The 24,224-nt window shown below is 46.2% G+C and overlaps 1 protein-coding gene across 1 annotated transcript in view; it reads right to left on the bottom strand.

Annotated features, from left to right (window-relative positions):
• LOC121837813 (alpha-tocopherol transfer protein-like) overlaps nucleotides 1-9,108 on the bottom strand; it is a 47,321-nt gene extending 38,213 nt beyond the window's left edge. The window contains exon 1 of the mRNA XM_042293635.1: nucleotides 8,952-9,108. Within this exon, the coding sequence (XP_042149569.1) occupies nucleotides 8,952-9,108 (157 nt within the window). The remainder of the gene's footprint in view (nucleotides 1-8,951) is intronic.
• Nucleotides 9,109-24,224: the final 15,116 nt, after the last annotated feature.

Genomic DNA, 24,224 nt, shown 5'->3' with positions numbered 1-24,224 from the left:
TGATAAAGTCTCTCCTTGCCTTGCCCCTGGCCTTGTCCCGACTCGCAGAGGGTGCATCGTTTTCGTCCGAGAAGGACCCACCAGACTCGCCGGAGTCGCTGTCCGTTCCGTCACCTGCGGGTCCGTCGTCCTCAGTGTCTAGGGGACTGTCGTAGATGTCCCGCCTCTCCATACACGCGTTGTGCATGACGCAGGCTGCCACAATCGTCGTGACGATGCGTTCTGGGCGGCGGGCTTCAATGTGCTTAAGACGTCGGAAACGCCGTTTGAGAATCCCAAAAGCCCGCTCTATAGCCTCTCGCGATGTTGCGTGCTTTGTGTTTTACTTTCTGTGCTGCTCAGTCAGTCGGCCGTTGTTCCTGTAGGGGACAAAATGACTGCCGCAGCGGGTACGCGCCATCTCCCGAGCAGGTGGCTGTCGAAGGGGAACTTGTCCGCGGTCAAGATCGTCGGTAGCTCCGACCGCCTGTAGATGCGTGCGTCGTGCACGGACCCGGGATCTCCTGCGCTGCAGTGAAGGAACCTGGCCTCGTGGTCGCAGATATATAGCTTGAAGGAGCACCGATGGCAACCCATATCGGTTGATGTACGACTGGGCAACCTTGTCCTGAAGCCCCTTGCAAACGATTTGACTTCCGTCGATTGCTCCCAGGACTCCAGGGAAGCCTGCTTGCGCCTCGAAGCCGGATATAATATGCAGTGCCTTTTTCTCCGTCGGCCACGACACGAAGATCGGGCTGTGAGTCAAAACAGCCAGACCAACTCGGTGCACTACCGTGCACACCGTGGACTTGGAGAGTCCAAAGCGGTCTCGAACAGACCTGTAGAATAAAAAAACAACCAGCATCTAAATGATATATAACAATGAACCACCTTGAACTCGTTCTCATATACAGTATTTTGTCATTTGAAATTTAAAGTGATGAGACCCCTAAACTGGCGCCGAACAGCTAGACATTTCAGAAATTTTTGTAGTCAACCAGACATTTCGGAAATTTTTGTGTCAACCAGACATTTCAGAAATTTTTGTAGTCAACCAGACATTTCAGAAATTTTTGTAGTCAACCAGACATTTCGGAAATTTTTGTGTCAACCAGACATTTCAGAAATTTTAAGTACGAAAATCCTGCTCAGACGACTTGCTCTCCGCATAGCTATGCGGAGAGCAAGTCGTCTGCTTCTTGCGTAGGAGTTGCGGCGACGTCAGAACGATGCCGAGCTCTGATTGGCTTTGACATGAAAGTATATAGTGGGTAGATCTCAACGCTAGATGCCTTGGGGTCAACCCACTATTTTTTCGATCAGCCAAGAAGCGCTAGGCGTTCCGACATCATTGCAACCCCTCTGCCAGAAGCATGCGAACTTGCACTCCGCATAGACAAAAACGAATTGGGGATATCCATTTATTTGTTCAAGATTGAGAAATAACCCGTTCCTACCAAGTCACCTGAAGTACTCCAGGTTGGCAAGACTCCACACGAGTATCAGAGTCTGCTTGGTAACGTCTATGGCCGGCCGTCAGCGAGGAACTTGCAGCTGAGGGGCGAGCAACGTCACTTGGCGCTCAACAGATGTCCTTCGGAGCCGAAAGTGACTTTTGAAGTCCTCGGAAGACTGTCGGGGGGCAATAGCTTCCGCATACTTTAACATCTTGGCCACTTTGCGACTGAAATTATAAAAAAAAAAAAAATATTATGTAGGATCTCTTTTAAAGTACAAGTGCATTCGTTTCACGTGTCTAATCTGCTTCAATATATACACAATTTATCGTTGGTCTGCATCTCCGACAATAATCAACCAGCTACTCATAGCACACGTGCAATTTGTAATATTTTTTTTTCCCCGGTGACCAGCGATTCATAGAATGCAAGCCTGGTAACACAAAAACAATTCATTCGAAACAAACAAGTTGGTTGTGTATGTGTATATAGAAAAAACAAAACATCACTCAAGGAACGGATTCTCCCCAAAGTCTTCCTTTAGACGTAAAGCGTAGCTAGTGTGGAGGTTCCATAGTACATTATATTAAAGCTAAAGAAATAAATAAAGCCCACACGCAAAACATAATTTACTAAACATTTTAGTGAAAAACCTGAAACTTCGGCAATGACAGAGGACGACAAGGAAGAGAAGGAGAACGTCTTAAACAAAAAAAAAACATGTTAAATATACGCTAGCTCACTTTCGCCCTTGCGTTCTGCTCATTAATATTTTACTAAAATATGCATGACGGCCAAATGTTCTTTTATGTGGCCTTTCTTTACTTTACGTCCCACGTAGCTTATTGAATAATATGGAAGTGAATGCATAATTCACTCTCAACAGAGTGAATAGTTTCGCTTTTATTTTAATAACTAATATAAGCTCCAAGTCGGCGTTGCAAGGTTGCCAATGAAGCACGCCATGCATACTTTTTCGATTAACGCGCTAGATGCCGCTTAAAAGTTTGTCATGAAATGTTTCCTTACCTCTTCTTCGTTTTAAAACTCTCAAGGACTTCCCACTCCCCCGCCGCGTCGTCACTATCAAAGAAAAACTTTGCAGCGGTTAATATCATCGTCTTTTCGAGTGCTTCCTCCACAATCAAAACAAATCGTCTGCTATTTTCCACAATCGAGCCTGCTATGCTTTCGTTTTTCCGTAGCCCAAGACGAAGCCCATCCGCGTTGTATCCTGGTGATAACCCCGGCCGTTCCAAAATTGAGTCGCGAATCGTTTACTCGCGATGTCACGTGGTATTACCCCCTGACGTAGGAGACAGGTTACTCAAGTAAGGTTTGGAACATACCCCTAAAGTGCGCTAAGTAATTCGGTATCTGTTGTCTCCTTTTAACATCACAGTGCTGACGATGTGAAGACTGAGTAACTGCTTTCGAAACGCGTTTTTTTTTTTTTTTTACCTGCGGGGGGAGGGGGGGGGGGGTGCTGGCTTTGGAAATAAATACAGTTAGCAGAAAGCTCGTGTTACGCTTTTATCTGCTGCTCCTCTCGCTCCGTATAATAGACGTATCGTCCTGGTTCAAGGGACCATGAAACGATTTTGAAATCGAATTTCATCCACCGCACGTCGTAAAAGGTTTAAAAAGAAAAAAGAAAAGAAAAAAAAGAAAAGGCAGCGGTGCTTCCGCGGAACCGCAGCACGTCAGCCAAATCCGCGTGTCCTATGCGGAGGGCAAGTTCGTCTTCTTCTTGCGCAGGGGGTAGCGGTGACGTCAGACCGCCGAGCCCGGATTGGCTGATGGCGACCCCCTATCTGAGCGTCGTCTGCTCCTTTGCAACGTCGTCTGCTTGCAACGTCGTCTGCGTCTGTCTTACCTTTCCTGCGACTTTCGAAAGTGCAGAGGCCAGAGGCCAGGTTCACAAAACGATCTTACGCCAAAAATATGCATAAGACAAAACTTGAGAACAAATTCGTATTCACGAAACGAAAGTTTCGTAAGTTTTGCCCAGGTTACGACGAAATCCTACGAAAGCTCCGGAGCTGTCTTACGCACTTCTTACAATCAAATCAGCATGGCCGACAGCGTCGCGGTCACGACGACCAAGGGACATTTATTTTTCTACGTGCGCTTCTCACGCGTCCCGACTTCAAGCAGCAAGAAAAAAGTAAAAAGCGCTTGAAACAGACCACAACGAACAAGAACGCTGGATCCACAAACACCCGGGAAAAGCTCCAACGGCCACGATTCCACCGACAACGACCAAGCGAGCTCGGCAGTTAGGCCTAGGAGGCACTCCGCGACTCGGCGACCGTCTGCCCACGACCGGCTGGCGTGCTGAATGGAATATGCCCGAGCGACCCTTGTGAACCCTTCCCGTCTTATACTTTGATCGCTGACCTCAATTTTAGGTTCAGAGGTCAATCTCTTCCTCTTGTTATCTCCTTGTTTCCCGAGGCAACGGTGACTCTCGCCGGTAAAAAAGCGGTGAATTTCCGGCAGACGCAGGAAAGGTAAAGCAGCGATCGCTTTGACTAGCAGACGCAAAGCAGACGACGTTAACTGCGCTAACCCGCCGACGCCGTTAAAGAGTGAGGAGTCTCGCCGCACACGAATGGAGAGAAAAAGTTTTTGGGAGGGAACTTGCGGACACTAACACGCTCACTCTCGGTTCTAAGCAAACAAACTTCGGCGCCCCGGGACACCTCGCCAGTGAGTCCTTTGACTTCCCTCCTTGATGCGCGTCTGCTAGTTGTTAGACAAAAACAACGTACCGCTCGAGTTATTTCGTCTGCCCTCTCTTAAAGGCGAAGTCAAGTTCGCTCCGAAAGTCGCAGGAAAGGTGAGACAGACGCAGACGACGTTGCGAGCAGACGACGTTGCAAAGGAGCAGACGACGCTGAGATAGGGGGTCGCGATCAGCCAATCAGGGCTCGGCCTTCTGACGTCGCCGCTACTTCCTTTCTCATGCGCAGAAGACAAAAATGAGCCCACTTGCGGGGCGTATTGGGTTAGAGCCTATCTCACCAGCACCGCGATCATAAACAATAAATAGCCGGCGAATGTTTCCTAAAAGTTCTGTTAAATGATATTCAGATCCACATTTTGTAGCGTAATTAGAGATGTGACAGAAATTGCCGAGTTTGACAATGCTCAGCGCCAAGCGCCATCTATCGTATGGTAAACCAAGCAAGAGAAAGACCCTACTGCGCTTGTGCAGTCAATCCCCGAGCGTCGTCTGCTGAACGGGTTTGCTCCTGGTCGTGCTTTCTCCTTAGAGCAGACTTTCGTTTTCTGGCTGCTCGAGTAGTGTTTACGTTGTTTGTGATCGATCGCTCGATGGCTATGCCGAAAGGCTGCAGTGTACCGAAGTGCCCGAATTACAGTTTCTGCAGTCCGGTGGTTAAAACGAAACAGTTGCAGTTTCACCGCTTGCCACTCGATGAACCACGTTGTCACAGAATTTGACTATTTTTCTCTATTGTGGAGTTTTCGCGAGTGAGCGCATCCGGTTGTAGGTCGCCCCTTGCCCCGCGGGTTGAACGGGAGAGCTGGGGCCATCGGCTTGTACTGTTTCGCGGACCCCGCTATTTAGAAACCGCGGTATATTCCCGCGGTCCCCTCTCGAGGAGGGTAATGCGGAATGTTTCGTCCCCAACTCGGGCGGTTTCTCCTTTTTTGTTGTTGTTGTTTTGACAATGAAAGGAAATGGTAAAGTGAGGACCTCTGGTTGGTTTCGAGCATACATGGGTAAATTACTTTGAAAATGTAATTTAATTACTATTACAATTGCTTGGCTTCAAAAGTAGTTCAACTACAATTACAATTACTACTACGTGAAAAGTAATTAATTACAATTACAAATTAAATCTAAAAAATTAATGCAATTACTCTACAATTACTTGTTTCTGAGCGCGACCCGACTTGGGTCATATATTTTTAAACGAGTTGTATAGAATGCAACGTATTTGTTCATTCCTTGCCCCAATGTTTGAGGAGGCTTAAGCATCGCAGCGTAAATGCCACGTATTGTACTTTGCTTTTTTTGTGAAATTCATGATAGAGCTTGACAGTTTGGGTCAATGAAGCACTACGTTCTCATATTTTTAATAAATAACAATAAATTAGTTCATATGCTAGAAAGCGCCAGATCGATCGCCGAAGAAAAAATTTGGTTGACAGACTTTTGTTAGCTCGGCAAATAAAAATGCGACAATTAGTCATATACGAATATTTTACAAATGTTATTATAAAACTAAAATCCACACACGCTAATATGACCTCATTCACATACAAACATCATGGTATTGTAATTTATTTACATTGAGTTGAAACTACAATGGCTCACAAATATATAAGAACCGAATCGGGACTCCCGAATCATTGGTGACAATATTCACAGGTGCGAGGTCAGTCTCCAAAATGCTTATGCAAATAATATCCGAAGTAAAACCAACAAGTCATAAACTTGGAAATAATATAAAGACACAAATATGCGACAGCAATAAAAAAAGACGTAAAAAAAATAAGGAAAAAAATGCATAAGTAATTAAAATTTTTAAGCTCAACTGAAAGCTGAAGCTCAATTTTATTTTCTCTTCATATTTTGGCATGTTTACGCTAGGGTTTTCTGCTCGCACGGCAGACGGCGCAACACGGTGCCGTTGAGGTAGGCTCCAAAGAGGATTGCCTCTCAGCCCGCAGTGTAAGCAAGAAAACAACAAACTATGCAACGCTATTTATCTTGTGCGTGTGTGTGAGTGCGTGTCTTTGTGCGAGTGTTTCATCGAGAGCTATACCGCTTGTGCGAGCGCTGACGCTTTCACGGGAGGTTCCATCGGCTCCGCGGAGCTTTGCAGAAGTAAATGTAATTGTACCTTAAATTTTGCAATTACTGACTAGAAAGTAATTAAATTACAATTACAATTCCTTTTAGCCTAAAGTAATTAACTACAAATTATCAAGAAAAGTAATTAAATTACAGTAATTCAATTACTGTAATTGAATTACTATTCAAGTATGGTTTCGAGCCGAGTCAAGTCAGTGTATTGCGAGACTGGACCGGCGGGTGGACGCGACGCGAAAGTTGGGAGCGACAGCGGGTGCGGCGGAAGGCGGAACGCGGGAAGAGCTCGGAGCGGCTCCGCAGGCCCCCAAGTGTGTGTGCTCGTGGATGAGTGTGGTTTCAAGGAGCACCGCACGGAGCATCCAAGCGCACACAAACTTCCCCGTTTCCACCAGCGTCGCAATGGGCCCGCGTCACCCACGCCCGCAACATATCTAATTGAATTTCGCTCAGCTGCGATGTATGCATGGCTATCGCGGCGATGAGAGGCGCCGATTCAGAAAATACGTCGGTGACTTCAGCGCTACCAGCGCAGTAAAACATACCGGCACACCCCCGAATCGCCGCCGCTAACGCTCCCATTCTCCTACTGTCCTACTGCCGAGAGAAGTTCCGGTTCCTGTGCCAGAGTACGTCACGACCGTCAAAATTATGGCAGCTTGTTTTCCGGTCAGTTGGAAAGAAAGAAAAAGTCGATATTTCATTAATTTTTTGTGTAGAAGTTAATAAACCGAAACGAAAACGGATGCCTGTTCGGCATTGTGTGAACATTGAAGGTTTAATGTAAAAGTTATCTGGAAAAAGTAAAAAGGGTAATTTCATGGTCCCTTTAAGCCTTATTGAACTCGATTTGCTCGATTCGGGGCCGCCATACAGGGATGCGGGCGACAGAGGCACTTTGCTACCCTGCTTTCGGGACGAAAGTTTTTCCCTCTCTAAAGGGACATAGGTTGTAAGAGCGTTCATCCCTTTATAAAATACTATAGGACTTTATGGAGGACTACTTATTTCTAAGAGTGTGGAGCACGGCAGGTTGTAACCTTGCGTTCCGCGGTCACATAAAGCCCATGACAAACACAACAGGCGCGGCGTAGTCGTCGTTTTGCTGTATGACAAGTGGGACATCTTAGTTGCGACATAATGTCTTGAACATTTTTGGCCTGAAATTTTAGACTTAGCAAGATTAAACACAGGTGTAAAACTAAACGTTTTCGTTGTTTAGTTCCTCAGCTGGTGTTATCGAAGTGCGTGAGAGAATATTGGCGTTTTTGTAATATTTCCCATCTCTATGAAAGATATCCAACTGATACCCTTAAAGTAGTAAAGCCGAACGAGCAAGATTGGGCGTAAGGACTCGCTTTGACTGAAGCCAAAGTAACTCTGAATTGTCTGTAACGGCTGTGAAAGGATGACCATAATGTAAGGCCGAAAGTGCTGAATAGCCCAGATGTGAGCTAGGCACTTTAGCTCCGATGAATAGTAGCGTTGTACGACATCTGTGATGCGCCGACTGGCGTAAGCGATCACTCGTTAACATTTATGGCGGGGTTTTTGGAGTAGTGCAGCTCCAAGGACAGTTCCACTGGTGTCGGTGGGAAGAAAAGATGGGGATTCCGTGTTAAAATGGGCTGATATAGAAGCCCGAAAAAAACTTTTTTTTAGGTAATTGAAGGCATGTTCTTCGTTTATTGTCCCTCGCTAAGGGTTGTTTTTGCGGAGTTAGAGTGTGAGGGGTGTCGCATGTCTCGCGATCTGTGGTGTAAACCGGCGAAAAGAGAATGCAAAGTGAAAATACGATGCAAACACCCCTTGACGATGAAGAATAAACGAGGAACATGCCTTAAACGAGCTCATGGAACGGCTTCTTCGGGCACTATTCTTAGCCCATTTTAACATGGAATTCCCACCTTTTTTTTCACACCGACGCCAGTAGAACTGGCCTTAGAGCTATACAATTGCAACAATGGCGGGCATAAGGAAACGAATCCGCTTTATAAAAGCGAATTGCATTTGCGTGCGATACGGGATACTATCTGACAAAAATCATTACACATATGGAGATCTGCTAAAAATACAGCGAGAAAAGCATCTGTTTAGACTTTAGAACTTGATATCAAAGCATCATCGGGCCCTCCGTTGTCTGATTTTCAAGTTAACGTACACAGTAACTAAAGAGATTATTTTGACTCAAACATGAGTGGTCGGTGTCCCCAAATTTCGTTTTTCAGGCTCGCAATATGGGTGTTGTGTGTCTCGTACCTGCGTCGTAATCATCCAACGTGGAAAAACCCTACTGGTTCCGAGTTTTAAGTAAGACCACAAGCGTGCATGACAGAAAGAACACTTCTCCGTGCCTCTAAAAGATTCGAGTTGCTCTTACCTCAAGTGTAAATGCTAAGGAGGCCAGAATGACCTTGCCTGGTCAGTCTCGCCCTGGCTCAATAACGGACATTCTAAGTCCTCGTGGACACCAGCATCAGGGGCGAATGCCTATTGACAGCGAGATGTTTCCGTGGTTATGATTCTTGATACATTACTAGTAGATGTAGGTGTCTCTGCGGTTATGCTACATGAAGCACTTTCTCATATGGTCGATCGCTCCATCATTCTAAAATGCACGTGACATACAAAATTATTAAATCAACGTTTAGAGCACCCGAACGTACCCGCCAGAAGTTCCCTCAGATGAGCCACTGCTTTTTCCCTCGCTGTGTCTGTCTCTCCGAGCTCCTCTTCCGCAATTCGTCGCAGGTCCGGGGGCAACGTGCTATTTGGCGCACTTGCTGTTTCTTTAGCAATGCATTCCTTGTCTGGCGCAAACATCTTCACGCATCCGATCGCGGAAGCCGCTTGGATTCACTTTGGCATCTCGTGCGTGTCAATTCAGCGATTGTTTACGAAGGAAAGAAGAGATAACGCGATTCTACGACGCAGTGACGGCGCCGCTTGGCGTAGAAGGTCGACCGGTTTGGAGCGCGAGGGCGCGACTGTTCTCAGACACGAACATACACCGTTGCAGACAACTTGCTTTTGGAAGGACGCTGATTGCTAAAGCTTGTGCACGCTATGTTTGCAAGTTCTTCCGGAAGAGGTCTCTCCGGCCGCGTTAACGAAACTCCCGTCTAGCGGCCGCGCAAGCCAAGGTCAGCGAGCGTGTTTGGTGTCTTTAGTTGAACGTCGCTGTGTCAAGAAATACAAGATATTGCAGAAGGGTTTGGATTTGGGCTAGTTGGTGGAACATGTTTAGGGGTTAAAAGCGCTAAAAACGACGGACGAGTAGGAGAGACACACACCACAGAGCGCTACTTGCAACTGGTTTATTATTGGAAAATTACACGTACCGCGAAACCAACAAAACACACATCCGATTCAGTTCCAACCGTAGCTAATCACAATTCTTACTCTTACACCATGCATGATCGTAAAAACGATAACTCTGATTCAAACAGGGTTATCGATGGGGCACTTACACACGTACCCTCGTCACACTCGGAAATAAAAAACGCTTCCGCTATCTCCCTTCTCTTTCTATTTTTGTTTCGTGCTAAGATGACGGTGTTGTCTAAATAGGGTAAACACTCACACCTACTGCAATGTACTGCGAGATTGCCAGAGGGGGCTGACCTCAATGACAGGGCATGTTCCCTCAGTCTTTCGTTCACGCATCGCCCCGACTGCCCCACGTATACCCTCCCACAAGACAGAGGAATTCTGTACACTACCCCCACTCTGCATCCTACGTATCTTGTTGCGTGCTTTTTCTGACAAATATCCAACCCTGTGTCGCCCCGTTCCAACCCCCCACATAGCTTACTTAATTTCTGTGGAGCTGAAAGAAGAACCGAAATGCCATGCTTTTCCCCTACCTTTTTGATGTTATGGCTAACGTTATGTATATACGGTATCACCACTGGTCTTTTTTCTGGCTTGCCCCTCTCTTCCCTCTTCCCTCCTCCACGAAACTTTTTTAGCAAGCCCTCTACCACCCCCTTAATAATCTCACAGGGAAAGCCTCCCTCCTCTAGCCTCCTCACTTGTAACCCGAAGCTTTCGGCTACGCTGTGCTGACAGGACTTCGTTAAGGCCGCGTTCAGGCAGGTTGTGGCGATCCCCCTCTTGATAATCTTGGAGTGGTTCGAGTCATAGGGCAAAACACCTTTTTCGCCCTAGGACAGTAAGTCCAACATACATGCGACGGGAGAAGGGCCAACTTCAGATCCAAAAACTGCAAACCACCCTCCACCGGGTTCTCACTTGTGAAATTCAAGCTCGAGGCGCTAGTTCTGAAAATCTCCAACATGTCTGACACAAACACCGCCCTTTCTGACTCCCCTTTTTTCCGGAACAGAACAAGGTAGTCGTCCACAAATCTGAATACATGGACGACTCCTGCCTCCAATCTATTCTTAATGTCCCTATCACACTTTGCTAAGTACAAATCACTTAACACTGGAGCCACACTCGCACCAATACACACACCCTGCTTCTGCACGAGCTGTACGTCTTTAAAAACAATATATGTGGATTCCAAATAAAAGCCCAGCAACTCTAGAAAACCTTCCGCGGCAACCCCACATTGATTTTGGAACTTGACCTCTCCAAACACCTCAATGGCTTCACGAATAGCTACAAAAAGACCGTCATGTGGTATAGAATAAAACAGGTTTTCAACGTCAAATGATACCGCATCACAGGCACCAGGGTTAGAATGTGTCAGAAACTCTACCACACTTTCTGAATTGTTCACCATAAAAGGATCGTTCAAGTGAAGCTGGGAAAGGTGACGCTGAAGGTACGATGACATCTGCATCTGCCACGACCCCTTCTGAGCCACAACAGCCCTAAACGGCATGTCCACTTTATGAGTCTTTACCATGAAAAAAACCTTTAGGTTAAGATCCTTAGCCCGTACGATCGACGCTTTTAAACTGTCCAGACTCAAGTTCTGGCACAGCTCAACAGCCCTCTTTTTTACCCTCGCGAGGGAAACCTTTGCTTCCTTAAAATTCTTCTCTATTGACTGCTTGCCCTTACTTAAAAAATCCTTGTCAGTAACAAGGACAAACCCGCCCTCCTTGTCTGCTACCAGTAGCTTGAGATGTTCGTTCACACAAAAAGACACAACCTTGCCAACTCTAGGCCCACTGGAGGACACGCCCCCTCTTTGTCGGGGAAGGGTATCGACTCCATCTAAAATGCATCTATCTCTCTTAGCTTGATCCACTCTGTCTCCCACATCTCGCACCAGTGTCAAGAGTTCCCGAGGCTTGACGTTTGCCTTACCGGCAAACTTGGGTCCTTTCTCTAAGATCCTTACGATCTCCTCCGGAGCCTTAGCGTCACCAAGCAGCACCACCTCACACACGCCCCTCTTCATCTTGACGGGCCTCGGTAGTGACGCCAGTACCCATTGCCATAAAAACATCTCAAGCTACTGGTAGCAGACAAGGAGGGCGGGTTTGTCCTTGTTACTGACAAGGATTTTTTAAGTAAGGGCAAGCAGTCAATAGAGAAGAATTTTAAGGAAGCAAAGGTTTCCCTCGCGAGGGTAAAAAAGAGGGCTGTTGAGCTGTGCCAGAACTTGAGTCTGGACAGTTTAAAAGCGTCGATCGTACGGGCTAAGGATCTTAACCTAAAGGTTTTTTCATGGTAAAGACTCATAAAGTGGACATGCCGTTTAGGGCTGTTGTGACTCAGAAGGGGTCGTGGCAGATGCAGATGTCATCGTACCTTCAGCGTCACCTTTCCCAGCTTCACTTGAACGATCCTTTTATGGTGAACAATTCAGAAAGTGTGGTAGAGTTTCTGACACATTCTAACCCTGATGCCTGTGATGCGGTGTCATTTGACGTTGAAAACCTGTTTTATTCTATACCACATGACGGTCTTTTTGTAGCTATTCGTGAAGCCATTGAGGTGTTTGGAGAGGTCATGTTCCAAAATCAATGTGGGGTTGCCACGGAAGGTTTTCTAGAGTTGCTGGGCTTTTATTTGGAATCCACATATATTGTTTTTAAAGACGTACATCTCGTGCAGAAGCAAGGTGTGTGTATTGGTGCGAGTGTGGCTCCAGTGTTAAGTGATTTGTACTTAGCAAAGTGTGATAGGGACATTAAGAATAGATTGGAGGCAGGAGTCGTCCATGTATTCAGATTTGTGGACGACTACCTTGTTCTGTTCCGGAAAAAAGGGGAGTCAGAAAGGGCGGTGTTTGTGTCAGACATGTTGGAGATTTTCAGAACTAGCGCCTCGGGCTTGAATTTCACAAGTAAGAGCCCGGTGGAGGGTGGTTTGCAGTTTTTGGATCTGAAGTTGGCCCTTCTCCCGTCGCATGTATGTTGGACTTACTGTCCTAGGGCGAAAAAAGGTGTTTTGCCCTATGACTCGAACCACTCCAAGATTATCAAGAGGGGGATCGCCACAACCTGCCTGAACGCGGCCTTAAAGGGGCAGTCAAGTGGTTTTTGAGTTTGTGTTTTGATAATGACAGCTGAATTTAGACGCCTTAAGTATCCCTAAAAACCAAAAAGTATAGTCATACGGTGATTATTTCTTTAATAAAAACGTAATTGAAGGCCGCCAAACCTCGGATCCATCCGAAAACGAAACCACTCTCATTGGTCGTCGCACGCTTATCAAAAGGATCTCGGGCCAATGGCGTTGGACGACGTTCCGTCGTGCAGTGATCCCGAGGTAGCCGCATCGGCCGAACCTCTTTGTCATTCGAGCTTCGATCATGGCGGAGTTCTCTACGCTCGAGGACCTGACGCCGTTAGAGGTTGAAGTTCTTCGGCGGACAGCCGACCTGGGGATGATTTCCTATGACGCCACTCCGACGTGCGATGTGGACGATAGCAGCGCTTCGGAGTCATGTTCGGGTTCCGAGGACGACGAAACGCAGACCTTTTCGGGCGTTCTTCGATTTGCGGTTGGGGCAAGTCGTAACCAAACCAACGTTTGACATCGCAGCGTTACCTCTGGTACGTGATGTCAAACGATGTCGCCACGTTGACTTTCGCCTCGGGAGAACGGGGGGAAGGCTGGTTCAGACATGTGCCACGAGCGCGTACCTACGACTGCGTCCGTTGCAACCGCAGCGACCGGAACGACCCAAACGACCGCACTGCGCCGCGCGTACACACACCTGTAACCAGTATACAACAAGCGCAGCGGGTCGTCAGCACGGCGACCGCTTCTGTACGCCGCCGTCAGCTGTGTCAGCGGCCCCTCTAAAAAAGGGGACGCACTGCTACTCAATGCCGTAACAGAATATAGACAGACAGTTTCCTAGTCTAAAGCTTTATTCTTTTTTCTCGATAGGCTTGCAGGGTACAGCGAATGAAAGAAATAAAATAAAAAGATGCAGCGCCGTCTTGGACGATCACGACTCTAATACACGACATTGCAGTAGTACAAATATCGCCACACGCCTTTTCTACGATTATAAAAGACAATGTAATCTTAGCAGCGATATAGCAACGTAGAAATATGATTTCGTGATCAGGTAGACGTTGCGAGCGTTCAGGATTGCTAACACTAGTCACTTTTCTCCGGTGATGAAAACGCGTGAAAATTCGTATCCTTTATACGGTACGCGCCAGTAATACCTTGAACTTGAGCACACGCATGAAATGCGCCAAATCAGAAATCCGGGCGATGTTCGAGGACACAAATGCTTAGAAAGCATCACTGTAGTCGAAGTAAACAAACACGACGGCACGGGCGTTTCTGCCGTCTTGAGAGTGCCGCCACGACATCGCCGCACGAGTAGGTGGATGTTCCCTTCTAGTACGTGCTGGGTTATCATCGCGAAACACTACGAAAATTCACAGTCAAGGATAGCGCTTTTACGCGGAACGATGAGCTTTCACCAGGCCGTCCATTCCGACGATCACCACCGACGCCACGTTTGCGGATAGAAGGAGCCGGCCGGCCCGCGGCCGGCACGACCGGCCTGCAGCGCGCGGAGATACGTGCGCTTCCGCGCATCCCTGGGGAACGGGAAATTCACCCCCCGCGGAGGAAGGCAAATAGAAAACGTAGTCCCTTGTTTGTGAAACGATAATTGCGCTATCGCGTATTCTAAACTAGAAATATTTTACGACTTGCGAAATTATCATGCACAACATATTTAAATGAACTGAAAATTGTTTTTTTAGCGAAACTTTAAAAAGACCGCCAAAATTTTCAAACATACGATAATTTCATTGGTCCTCGCAAGTACAGAAAAGAGTCCGCACGTATTTTATTCCTGCGTGATTAATAGGCCTTTCTGCCTTCTAAAACTGAAGATACTCATTCACTGACACTTCCTTAACACCATCGCACCAAAAAGTAGCTTCTCCAAAAACCGCTTGAGTGTCCCTTTAACGAAGTCCTGTCAGCACAGCGTAGCCGAAAGCTTCGGGTTACAAGTGAAAAGGCTAGAGGAGGGAGGCTTTCCCTGTGAGATTATTAAGGGGGTGGTAGAGGGCTTGCTAAAAAAGTTTCGTGGAGGAGGGAAGAGGGAAGAGAGGGGCAAGCCAGAAAAAAGACCAGTGGTGATACCGTATATACATAACGTTAGCCATAACATCAAAACGGTAGGCGAAAAGCATGGCGTTTCGGTTCTCCTTTCAGCTCCACAGAAATTAAGCAAGCTATGTGGGAGGGTGGAACGGGGTGACACACGGTTGGATATTTGTCAGAAAAAGCACGCAACAAAATACGTAGGATGCAGAGTGGGGTTAATGTACAGAATTCCTCTGTCTTGTGGGAGGGTATACGTGGGGCAGTCGGGGCGATGCGTGAACGAAAGACTGAGGGAACATGCCCTGTCATTGAGGTCAGCCCCCTCTGGAAATCTCGCAGTACATTGCAGTAGGTGTGAGTGGTTACCCTATTTAGACAACACCGTCATCTTGGCACGAAACATAAATAGAAAGACAAGGGAGATAACGGAAGCGTTTTTTATTTCCGAGTGTGACGAGGGTACGTGTGTAAGTGCCCCATCGACAACCCTGTTTGAATCAGAGTTATCGTTTTTACGATCATGCATGGTGTAAGAGATAAGAATTGTGATTAGCGACGGTTGGAACTGAATCGGATGTGTGTCTTGTTGGTTTCGCGGTACGTGTAATTTTCCAATAATAAACCAGTTGCAAGTAGCGCTCTGTGGTGTGCGTCTCTCCTACTCGTCCGTCGTTTTTAGCGCTTTTAACACCTAAACAAGAAATAAAAGGATCGACCTCGTCAAGGCTACAGCCAACGCTACAGTACGGAACACAGTTGTTTTCTTGTTTCTAGCTTTTCTAGGACCGGGTTGTTTTCTAGATTTTAAGAGAAAACCTGAATGAAATAGAACATTTGTCCAACGCCCTCAAAAATACGCTGTCAAAAAAAAAAAAAAAAGATTTTGTGGGCACATGCTTAAATTACAAGCTGTAGCACAATACTTTTTTATACCATACGTCGGAGCGCCACCGAATCTAGAAGAGTCGATTACTCCAATCAAAACGCGACGAGAGCACAACGTTATCAAATTCATCATTTTTCTGTGGGTCTGTGTTATTGCTTTTTAATTCAACCCAACGCAGAAAGCGCGCCTCGACTTTGCGGTTCTAGTATACGTGTATATGTCTGCGTGTCTTCCAGCTTTTGACCGCGCTCTAATCTAAAGTGAAACGACGTACAGGGCTTTGTATTATCGACAGCTAAAGCCAGCTTTCGTGAACCAAACGTTTGGGTAACACTACGTATTCAGCGTTACTGTACGCAGAATGAGATGGCCCTGTACGAGTTCTAAAATCAAAATATTCGAAGAAACTAAGGCAACGCAGTTGATCAATAACCCTGACAGCGCTTTACTGGGCATAAAGTCAGGGGTACGGTATCGCGCGGGTGGCAAGGCAATATCACGACACTTGAATGGGGTTGCAGATTGCGCTAAAGTCTCACGAGAAATAAAATTAAATTGGAGGGCTCGTAGTCATACTTTCAAGTCCTATTGCTATGAACAAAGATAGTGAAAGTAGGCAGGCGAGCGGATGAATTAACTCCATAATGAACCAACTCGCTTCGAGCTGTATTTTTTTTTTGCTTATTTATAACAATAGGCTGCAGACCATTTGTAGGCCCTAGCAGGCTAGAACCACATAGAGTGACACTGCAAACATTGTTACAACCATTAACGTCCATATCGTATGGCACTAAACCACAATATTAAGTAGCACAGTCACAGAAGCGATCAATAAATAGCCGGCGCTATAATCACTGCGGAACCAAAATTAGGATAAAATATAACACCAAAAAATGACTCGCGACAATTTTAAAACACTGACAAAAAGCAAAGAGGTGTTCGCTATAAACAATGACATTGAAAGATTTCTGAGGACACATTTATAAATGTAAAGAACAGGCATTGGCGCATTAATCAACTGTAGCGCCTTCGACCACCTCAATTGGTAAAATGTTCCAATCGTCTACTGTTCTTGGAAAAAGTGAATATTTAGATACTTTGAACGACGATTGAAAAGCTTGGATGGGGCGCGTAATGTTTGTTTGCGTGGAGTGTTTGAACGCAGTGAGCATGTGCGTGGATCGGCCGATACCAGTCTGCCTTTTCACAAAACAAAACAAAACCTTTAGTCTAGATAGCTTACGTGAGGAACACGACGGCTCAATATTCTACAATGATGATGCGTGTCTTTGTGCGTTATTTCATATTTTTCCCAGTCTCCATTGTTATATTTGTGGGAGATGAGTGTCTTAAGTAGCAGCATATTACGAAGTTGATGATATATTTTAATTGCAGTTTTACAATTATTGCAGCCCAGAGTTTCTCCCCAGCCAATTATAGTTCCGTAATTGAAATTTTAGCGTTTCTATAAATAGTCAGTTTCATGTACAAAACTGCTGGATTTAATATAGGGGGAACTTCGAAAGCAATTTTCTCGGCTTTTCCTCTCTTGTCAAGTGTCATGGCATTGCGGGGGTCCTGACAATGTTCTCCTGGACCACTATGCTACACGGCGGGACCAAGTTCAAGGGACCGGGACAACGCCGTCTGCTGCGATTGATCAGCGCCGCGTCGCTCATCAATCGCAGAATCGCGGGTTCCGTCCCGATCCCTTGGTCGTGCTTGTCCCGGTCCCTTGATCTCGGAGGTAATGCAAACATTAGAATGCAGATCTGTTTCGCGCTGGCGCTGGCTCCCTAGTCACCCCAGAAGTGGCACTGCGCTACCATATCGGCAACCTGTTTTCGCTGCTTCTCGCCCTCTTCCGCCGGCCGGGCTCTCCATGGCGAATCGATAGGCTTTTAAGAATAAAGAAGGCTATGTTTTGGAATGTTTGCAAATTCCTATATAAAGTCGGAAGGAAAGATGTTTAATGAGAAATTACCCGAACGACCCGTAAGATATAACCTTATCAAGATTATGTGTTTCGTCATATCGCTATCTTGAGGTAAGGTAATTTAAAACTGATTGCAGATTTAAAACCAGCATTTGGAAATACATGTACATATTATATTCCTGTGATATGCTAAGAAATAAGTATTTTTTTAAAAAACTCAAACTCATTGACAAATATGTTAAGTGTATACGTTTTATTTAAATCTCTGCATTTGTACTTTGAAAATGAAGTGATGGTGACAACAAAAATAAAAAGCAATATAAAAAAAAGCACCTTTAGACAACACCGGAGTTCACAAGCAATGCTTTTTGTATAATTTGTGAAGCGCCATGATAAAATGGCACATAGCAAAAGCGTTCAAAATACTAAAATATTCTGACAAAACTAAATGTCGCAAAAGATACATCTGCTTAGTGGGTTCGCGAATGCACCAGATTTCACGTACGTGCTAGATTAAGATAGGTTCAAAAATATGCTCAATATATTACTGTTATGTGTACCCTTCTGTCCATACTACAAGTAATCAAGTTACTTGTAATTAATAACATTTTAGAGTAATTTTCTTGATCGCTTGATTAGTTTTTGTTTGTGCAGGGAAAGTGTGGTACATACGACCTTTTTGTAAGGAAATAGATATACTAATACCCCGCTACTATTGTGATAACGTGGCCTCGAATCTGCGATGCCATGTCACGTGGTCTGCAGAGACCTGATAGCAGCTACTATATAAATGCGTGTTTCCCTTGAATAAAGATTATTCATTGTTTGGCTTCAAATCTACGAGTCACTACATTGGCGACGAAGATGGGATTACGAAGGCCGTAGTGGAGCGGCGAACCGGACTGGCAGCTACGCAAGGTCGGGAACTGTCAAGGATCAAGCTTGGGAACGCCGACAATGGTGCAGTCAAGGATCGTCGCAGTGAGGAAAACTTGCAAACGATAAGTGCATCGGACTACTCCTATTGAATCCGACATGTGAAGGCTAGGAAAAATAGATGAGATCGACGAGAAAAAGCAAAACTTTGACTCCTACCTTGAAAGATTCCAGAATTTCGTAACTGCAAACGACATTAATGAAATTAAGAAATTACCAGTATTTCTGACGGTTATTGGAGGTGGCGCTTATGAAGTGCTCAAGAACTTGGTTGTTTCGGCAGTGCCAGGGGAAAAGACGTTCCTTGAAGTTACGACCCTGCTGCAAAATTACTACAGTCCGAAGGGCTCGGTGATCGCCGAGCGATGCAAGTTTAATCGAAGAGTACAGCAAGACCAAGGAGGCGTGGGAGATTTCCTACTGGAGTTGAAGCACATCGCCGGCAAGTGTAACTTCGGTCAGTTTTTACAGGAAGCTCTACATGACAGGCTAATTGCGGGGCTCCGAAGCGAAGACAGCCAGCGCGCGTTGTTTGCGGTGGAAACTCTCACATTTGAAGGGGCGTGCAAAATTGCCATGGACAGGGAATTTGCCGCGACACAGACCGCCTTGTGGAACGCCGAAAACAAAAACTTGTCGTTGAACGCCGTCGGAATGCGTAAGAAGACCAAAGAGCAAAACTACGGCAACAGGGACACCAGCAAAGGTGAAGAAATATGCAGCCGATGTGGGAAAAGGCACCCGTCAAGCGACTGCTGGTTCAAGAATTACAAGTGCAGGAAGTGTCCTGGCGTGGGACATTTACAGAAAATGTGTGGCAAAACTATGAAAGCAGTAAGAAACACGAACTTCGTTGAGTCATCCAATAATGACCGGGAACTTCATGTGTACTATTGCAGTAAGGTGTCAGATTCCCTAGATTTGGCTTACAATGTAACAATGAAGATAGAAGGAAGCGATGTAACCATGCAGGTAGATACTAGAGCAGCGGTAACAGTCATTCCTGAAAGTGTGTGCGCGGCAAAGTTTGGTCAGGTGCCTTGCGAGCCCTGCTACGCAGTTTTAAAAACGTACTACACGGGGGACCGGTTGCCCGTAAAAGGGAAGTGTCATCTCTCTGTAGTCTACCGGGATCAAGCCATGATTCTGCCAGGAATCGTGGTTAAAGATCAAGGAAAGAAACTACCACTTTTACTGGGGCGGAACTAGTGGGAAAGGCTTCAGCTAGATTGGAAAGTGCTGAATTGTGTCACGGCGGAAGATCAGGTGGAAGGAGTGCGTAAGAAGTTTCCGGGCGTGTTTTCAGCATATCATGGTGTTATCAATCACTACGAAGCAAGAATCTTTTTAAAAGATAGCAGCACGCCCGTTTTTTTTTAAAGCGCGTTCTGTACCGTTCGCTGTGCGAAGTGCTGTCGAAACGCAATTAAACCAGCTAGAAAAAAACGGCGTTGTTCAGAGGGTGTCGCAAAGCGACTGGGCTACGCCGTTGGTGATTGTTCACTAAAAGGACAGTGATGGTTTGACACACTCACATGGAACACTCACATGGGGCTTTACGAGTTCAAGAGGCTTCCGTTTGGTTTGGCTAGTGCCCCAGCCATTTTCCTATCTTTCATGGATGAATTACTCAAGGGCATACCAAACATCGGGTGTTACATAGACGACGTCATGATTGCAAGGGTGGACATCGACGATTGGTAACGGAAGCTGGGGTTAGCTTTAAAGCGATTGAGTGACGCTAACGTAATGCTAAAAGAAGAAAACTGCAAATTCTTCAAAGACACAATGACGTATCTAGGTCACAAAGTTTGTGGTCACGGGATTTACCCCACAGAGTTTAAAGTAAAGGCAGCAAAGGAAGCCCCCGCACCCACTTGTGTCACTGACAGAAGGCCTATCTAGGGATGTTAAATTTTAGTCTAAATTCCTAAAAAAAAAACGCGTCCAGTGTGGCAGAACCACTGTATAACCTCTTAAAGAAGGGTCAAAAGTGGTCCTGGACACCAGAGTGGAGTAAAGCGTTTCTGGCGAAAAACATCTGATCGTGAGCAGCAGTGCATTGGCATACTACGATGTGCGTAAACCGATAGGCCTCATGTGCGACGCGTCAGCCTACGGGTTAGGGGCAGTCATTTTTCATGTGACACCTGAGGGTGATGAACGACCTGTCGCATTCGCATCGCGAACGCTTACGAGCGCTGAAAAGAACTACGCTCAGTGCGAACGGGAAGCGTTAGCTCTCACTTTTGGGCTGAAAAAGTTCCACCGATTTTTGTATGGACGCGATTTTGTCCTCTACACAGATCACCAGCCATGACAAACCCATCCCACCACTGGCGGCGGCCAGAATGAAGAGGTGGGCGTTAATTCTGGCAGCGTGTCGTTATAAGCTGAAATACCGTAAGGGGCGAAATGTGGAAGTGGCTGATGCGCTGTCAAGGCTTCTAAGAGCTGTCTCTGGGGCCGAGGAGTCGACCGAGTGTTTTTCAGTGTTTTCCTATACATCCCTTACAGCCGCAGACGTAGCAAAAGCAACGAAATGAGATCTAACATTGACTAGAGTGGTGGAGTTCACGCTAAATGGGTGACCAGGCCAGGTTTCTGACCCTGAGCTACAGTCTTATTTGGTCCGTCGAAATGAGCTTTCCTTAGAACAGGGCTGTTTAACCTGGGAAACGGGAGTCGGTTGTGCCAAAAAGGCTACAGAAATCTGTCTTAGCACAGCTCAACTAGGGTCACCCAGGCACCAGCCGGATGAAAATGCTGGCAAGGAGCTACGTTTGGAGACCGGGCATGGATAAAAACGTAGAAGAGTATGTACAACAGTGGCGCTATTTGCCAGGCAGCACGACCCGCGTTACAACCTGTAGCGCTGCATCCTTGGACATACCCAGCGGGGTGTTGGCAAAGAGTTCATGCCGATTTCGTATCAAAGGAATCGAACTCTTTCATGGTACTCGTGGACTCGTTCTCGAAATGAGTTGAGGTGTGGGCAATGGGTATTCCCACAGCGGCCAAGACAATAGAAAAGCTAAGGAGCGCATTTGCTGCGTACGGGTTGTCAAAGGGACTTGTAAGCGATAACGGGCCGCAATTTGTTTCACAAGAGTTTGCTCAGTTCCTGGTTTTTAACAAGGTTAAACACACCAGGACGCCACGATACCACCCGGCCTCGAATGGAGCTGCCGAACGGCTGGTGCAGACAACCAAGAAGGCGCTTCTAAAACAAGTGTTAGAAGAGAAACTAACAGGAGTGACGATTTCGCTCCAAGAAGGCCTCGATAGCTACTTGAAGTTACCAAAACACACCTAACAGCGTCACGAGAAAATCACCGGCTGAGTTGTTTTTGAAGTGGCAGCCGCGTGTAAAACTAACCCTACTAAAACCTAACTTTGTTGCTGACATGCGAGACAAACAGGTCATGGTAAAAGAACGAGATTTTTCACAAAGTCAGACCGCTTTTTTGCGGTTGATGACTTGGTTTTTGTCAAAATGGTGAGGGGCGAAGAAGTGTCTTGGAATGGCGGAGTTGTTGTGCAAAATGTTAGCTCAGTGACGTACTTAGTAAGGGTTGGTGATCAGGTCAGGTTTACGCATGTTGACCACATTCGCGCTCGTCCTTATGGTATCTCGAACCCTGAAACTGTAGTGCCTGACTGTGCAGGACCGGCCGAGAACAATGCAATGGAGACTTCTCAGGTGCCACTGATGGTGGCAGTTCCACCCCAAGACAAGCCAAGTGACAATGAGATCAACACCCCAACCGGTACCCCGCCGACTGCAGAAGTCGCGTCGCACTCGCCAACGCCGAGCATCCAGCCAGACGCACCAACGGACAGTGTTGTGCGAAGGAGCGAACGTTCACGGCGGCCACCCGAGCGTTTTGTGTCCGAAAATTTCCGGAAGTGATGAGTTGGGAATTGTAGAGGAGGAATGTAATAACGTGGCCTCGAATCTGCGATGTCATGTCACGTGGTCTGCAGAGACCTGATAACAGCTACTATATAAATGCGTGTGTCTCTTGAATAAAAATTATTCATCGTTTTGGCTTCCAATCTGCGAGTCACTACAAATATCTTGTGCGTTTTCACATATTTAGTTTCCGGGCTTCTGTCCTGCCGCCAACTAGTTATGTCTAATCTAATAGTGCGCTACCAGCTGACTAACGTAAGCTCACAATGTTATATGAATACGTGTATTTCTGAACCTCTTGTGGTTAGACGCACTATGGAGAACATAATCAAGACGAGGGTTGCCCAACATCCATAAGACTGCAAAAGACAAACCATATCCTCCATCTCCAAGTTGTGACGTCTTTTTCACTTGATAAGCATCAATTTTCTGTAATCTCCGTTTTGATGATTTTATCTAAGCCTGATGAATAACAACAGAGCAAGACTCGATAAACCAAATGAGGGTGGCGATGTGGGTTAGTTGGTTCATACTGACGAAAAGGCAAACAGCGCACAGTAAACGGGGACTAAAGGAAGTGCAAACAGGACAAGCGCTTTTTGGATTTGATATTTGAATTCATTGCTAAATATGTTTGCTGGTCTTATCACCCACGCTCAAAGAAGGGTCTTCTTCCGTATGATTCATCGCACTCTAAGCTGGTCAAGAGAAGCATTGCCTCGTCTTGCCTACAAGCTGCACCCGAGAAGTGATGTCATCATGTCGTTAACGATAGTTTTTCCCGGCAGGTTGAGAGACTGACCGTGGCTGGTTTCTCAACTTCGGTTTTATTGAGCGTTGCGGAGGGTTTGTTAAAGAAACTCAAGGGGGAACCCCGTCCCCGGCGGGAAATGCCAATAAGAGACCGCTGTAATACCGTACCCCCATAAAATTTCACACAATTTGAAGAAAATTGCCTTGAGGTACGATGTGCCATTGGTGTTTTCCGCTCCGTGTAAGCTGGCGCAACTATGCGCGAGAGTTGCCGATAAGGACAAAGGCCCGTTGCTCGGTGAAGCATGAGAATCAATATGTTGTTTGCAAGGTGGGAGTTGTTTACACGATTCCACTAACGTGTGGGAAAGCCTACGTCGGTCAGACGGGCAGATGTGTTAATCACAGACTGCGGGAGCATGATTTTTCGTTGGTGCTCAGTAGGGGGGCATTTGCCATTGCATTGTCATGGGTGTGGCTGCAAACCTATCTTCAGTAATACTGGTATCATTGGCAATGGAAGGGACAGAGTGAATAGACAAATTTTAGAGGCGCATGCAATTATCAAAGCAGGCGCGAACTGCGTAAGCCAAACGTCACTGGGCCTGAGTAGTAAAGAGATTGTTTTTTTGGACACGTGGTGAATGTATCATGTGACGTAGGCGGAGTTGCTGTGTTCTTTGTTTTATTTTCATCTAATTAAATTTCATTAGAGGGCAGCGCTTGTCCTGTTTGCACTTCCTTTAGTCCCCGTTTACTGTGCGCTGTTTGCCTTTTCGTCGATAAACCAGTTCGACCCTTATTCATCTCGCAAACAGTTTCAAACGTTAGTGCCATAAAAGAATCGTCGTCTACGTGACCTGTCACCGGAGGACCGAAATATTGGGACGCACAGTAAAATGGAGCTAAAAATTTGTGTACAACGGAAATCGAGAGCTAATTTAGCCAAACTTAGTCTGTAAGTTTCCCTGCAATCTTTTTTAAAGTAATATTTAAAAACC

The sequence above is a fragment of the Ixodes scapularis genome, unplaced genomic scaffold, assembly GCF_016920785.2.
Source record: "Ixodes scapularis isolate PalLabHiFi unplaced genomic scaffold, ASM1692078v2 PGA_scaffold0__279_contigs__length_252992795, whole genome shotgun sequence".
NCBI lineage: Eukaryota > Metazoa > Arthropoda > Arachnida > Ixodida > Ixodidae > Ixodes > Ixodes scapularis.
Note: the sequence above shows the minus strand (reverse complement) of the source record. Positions and strands in the feature narration are given on the sequence as shown.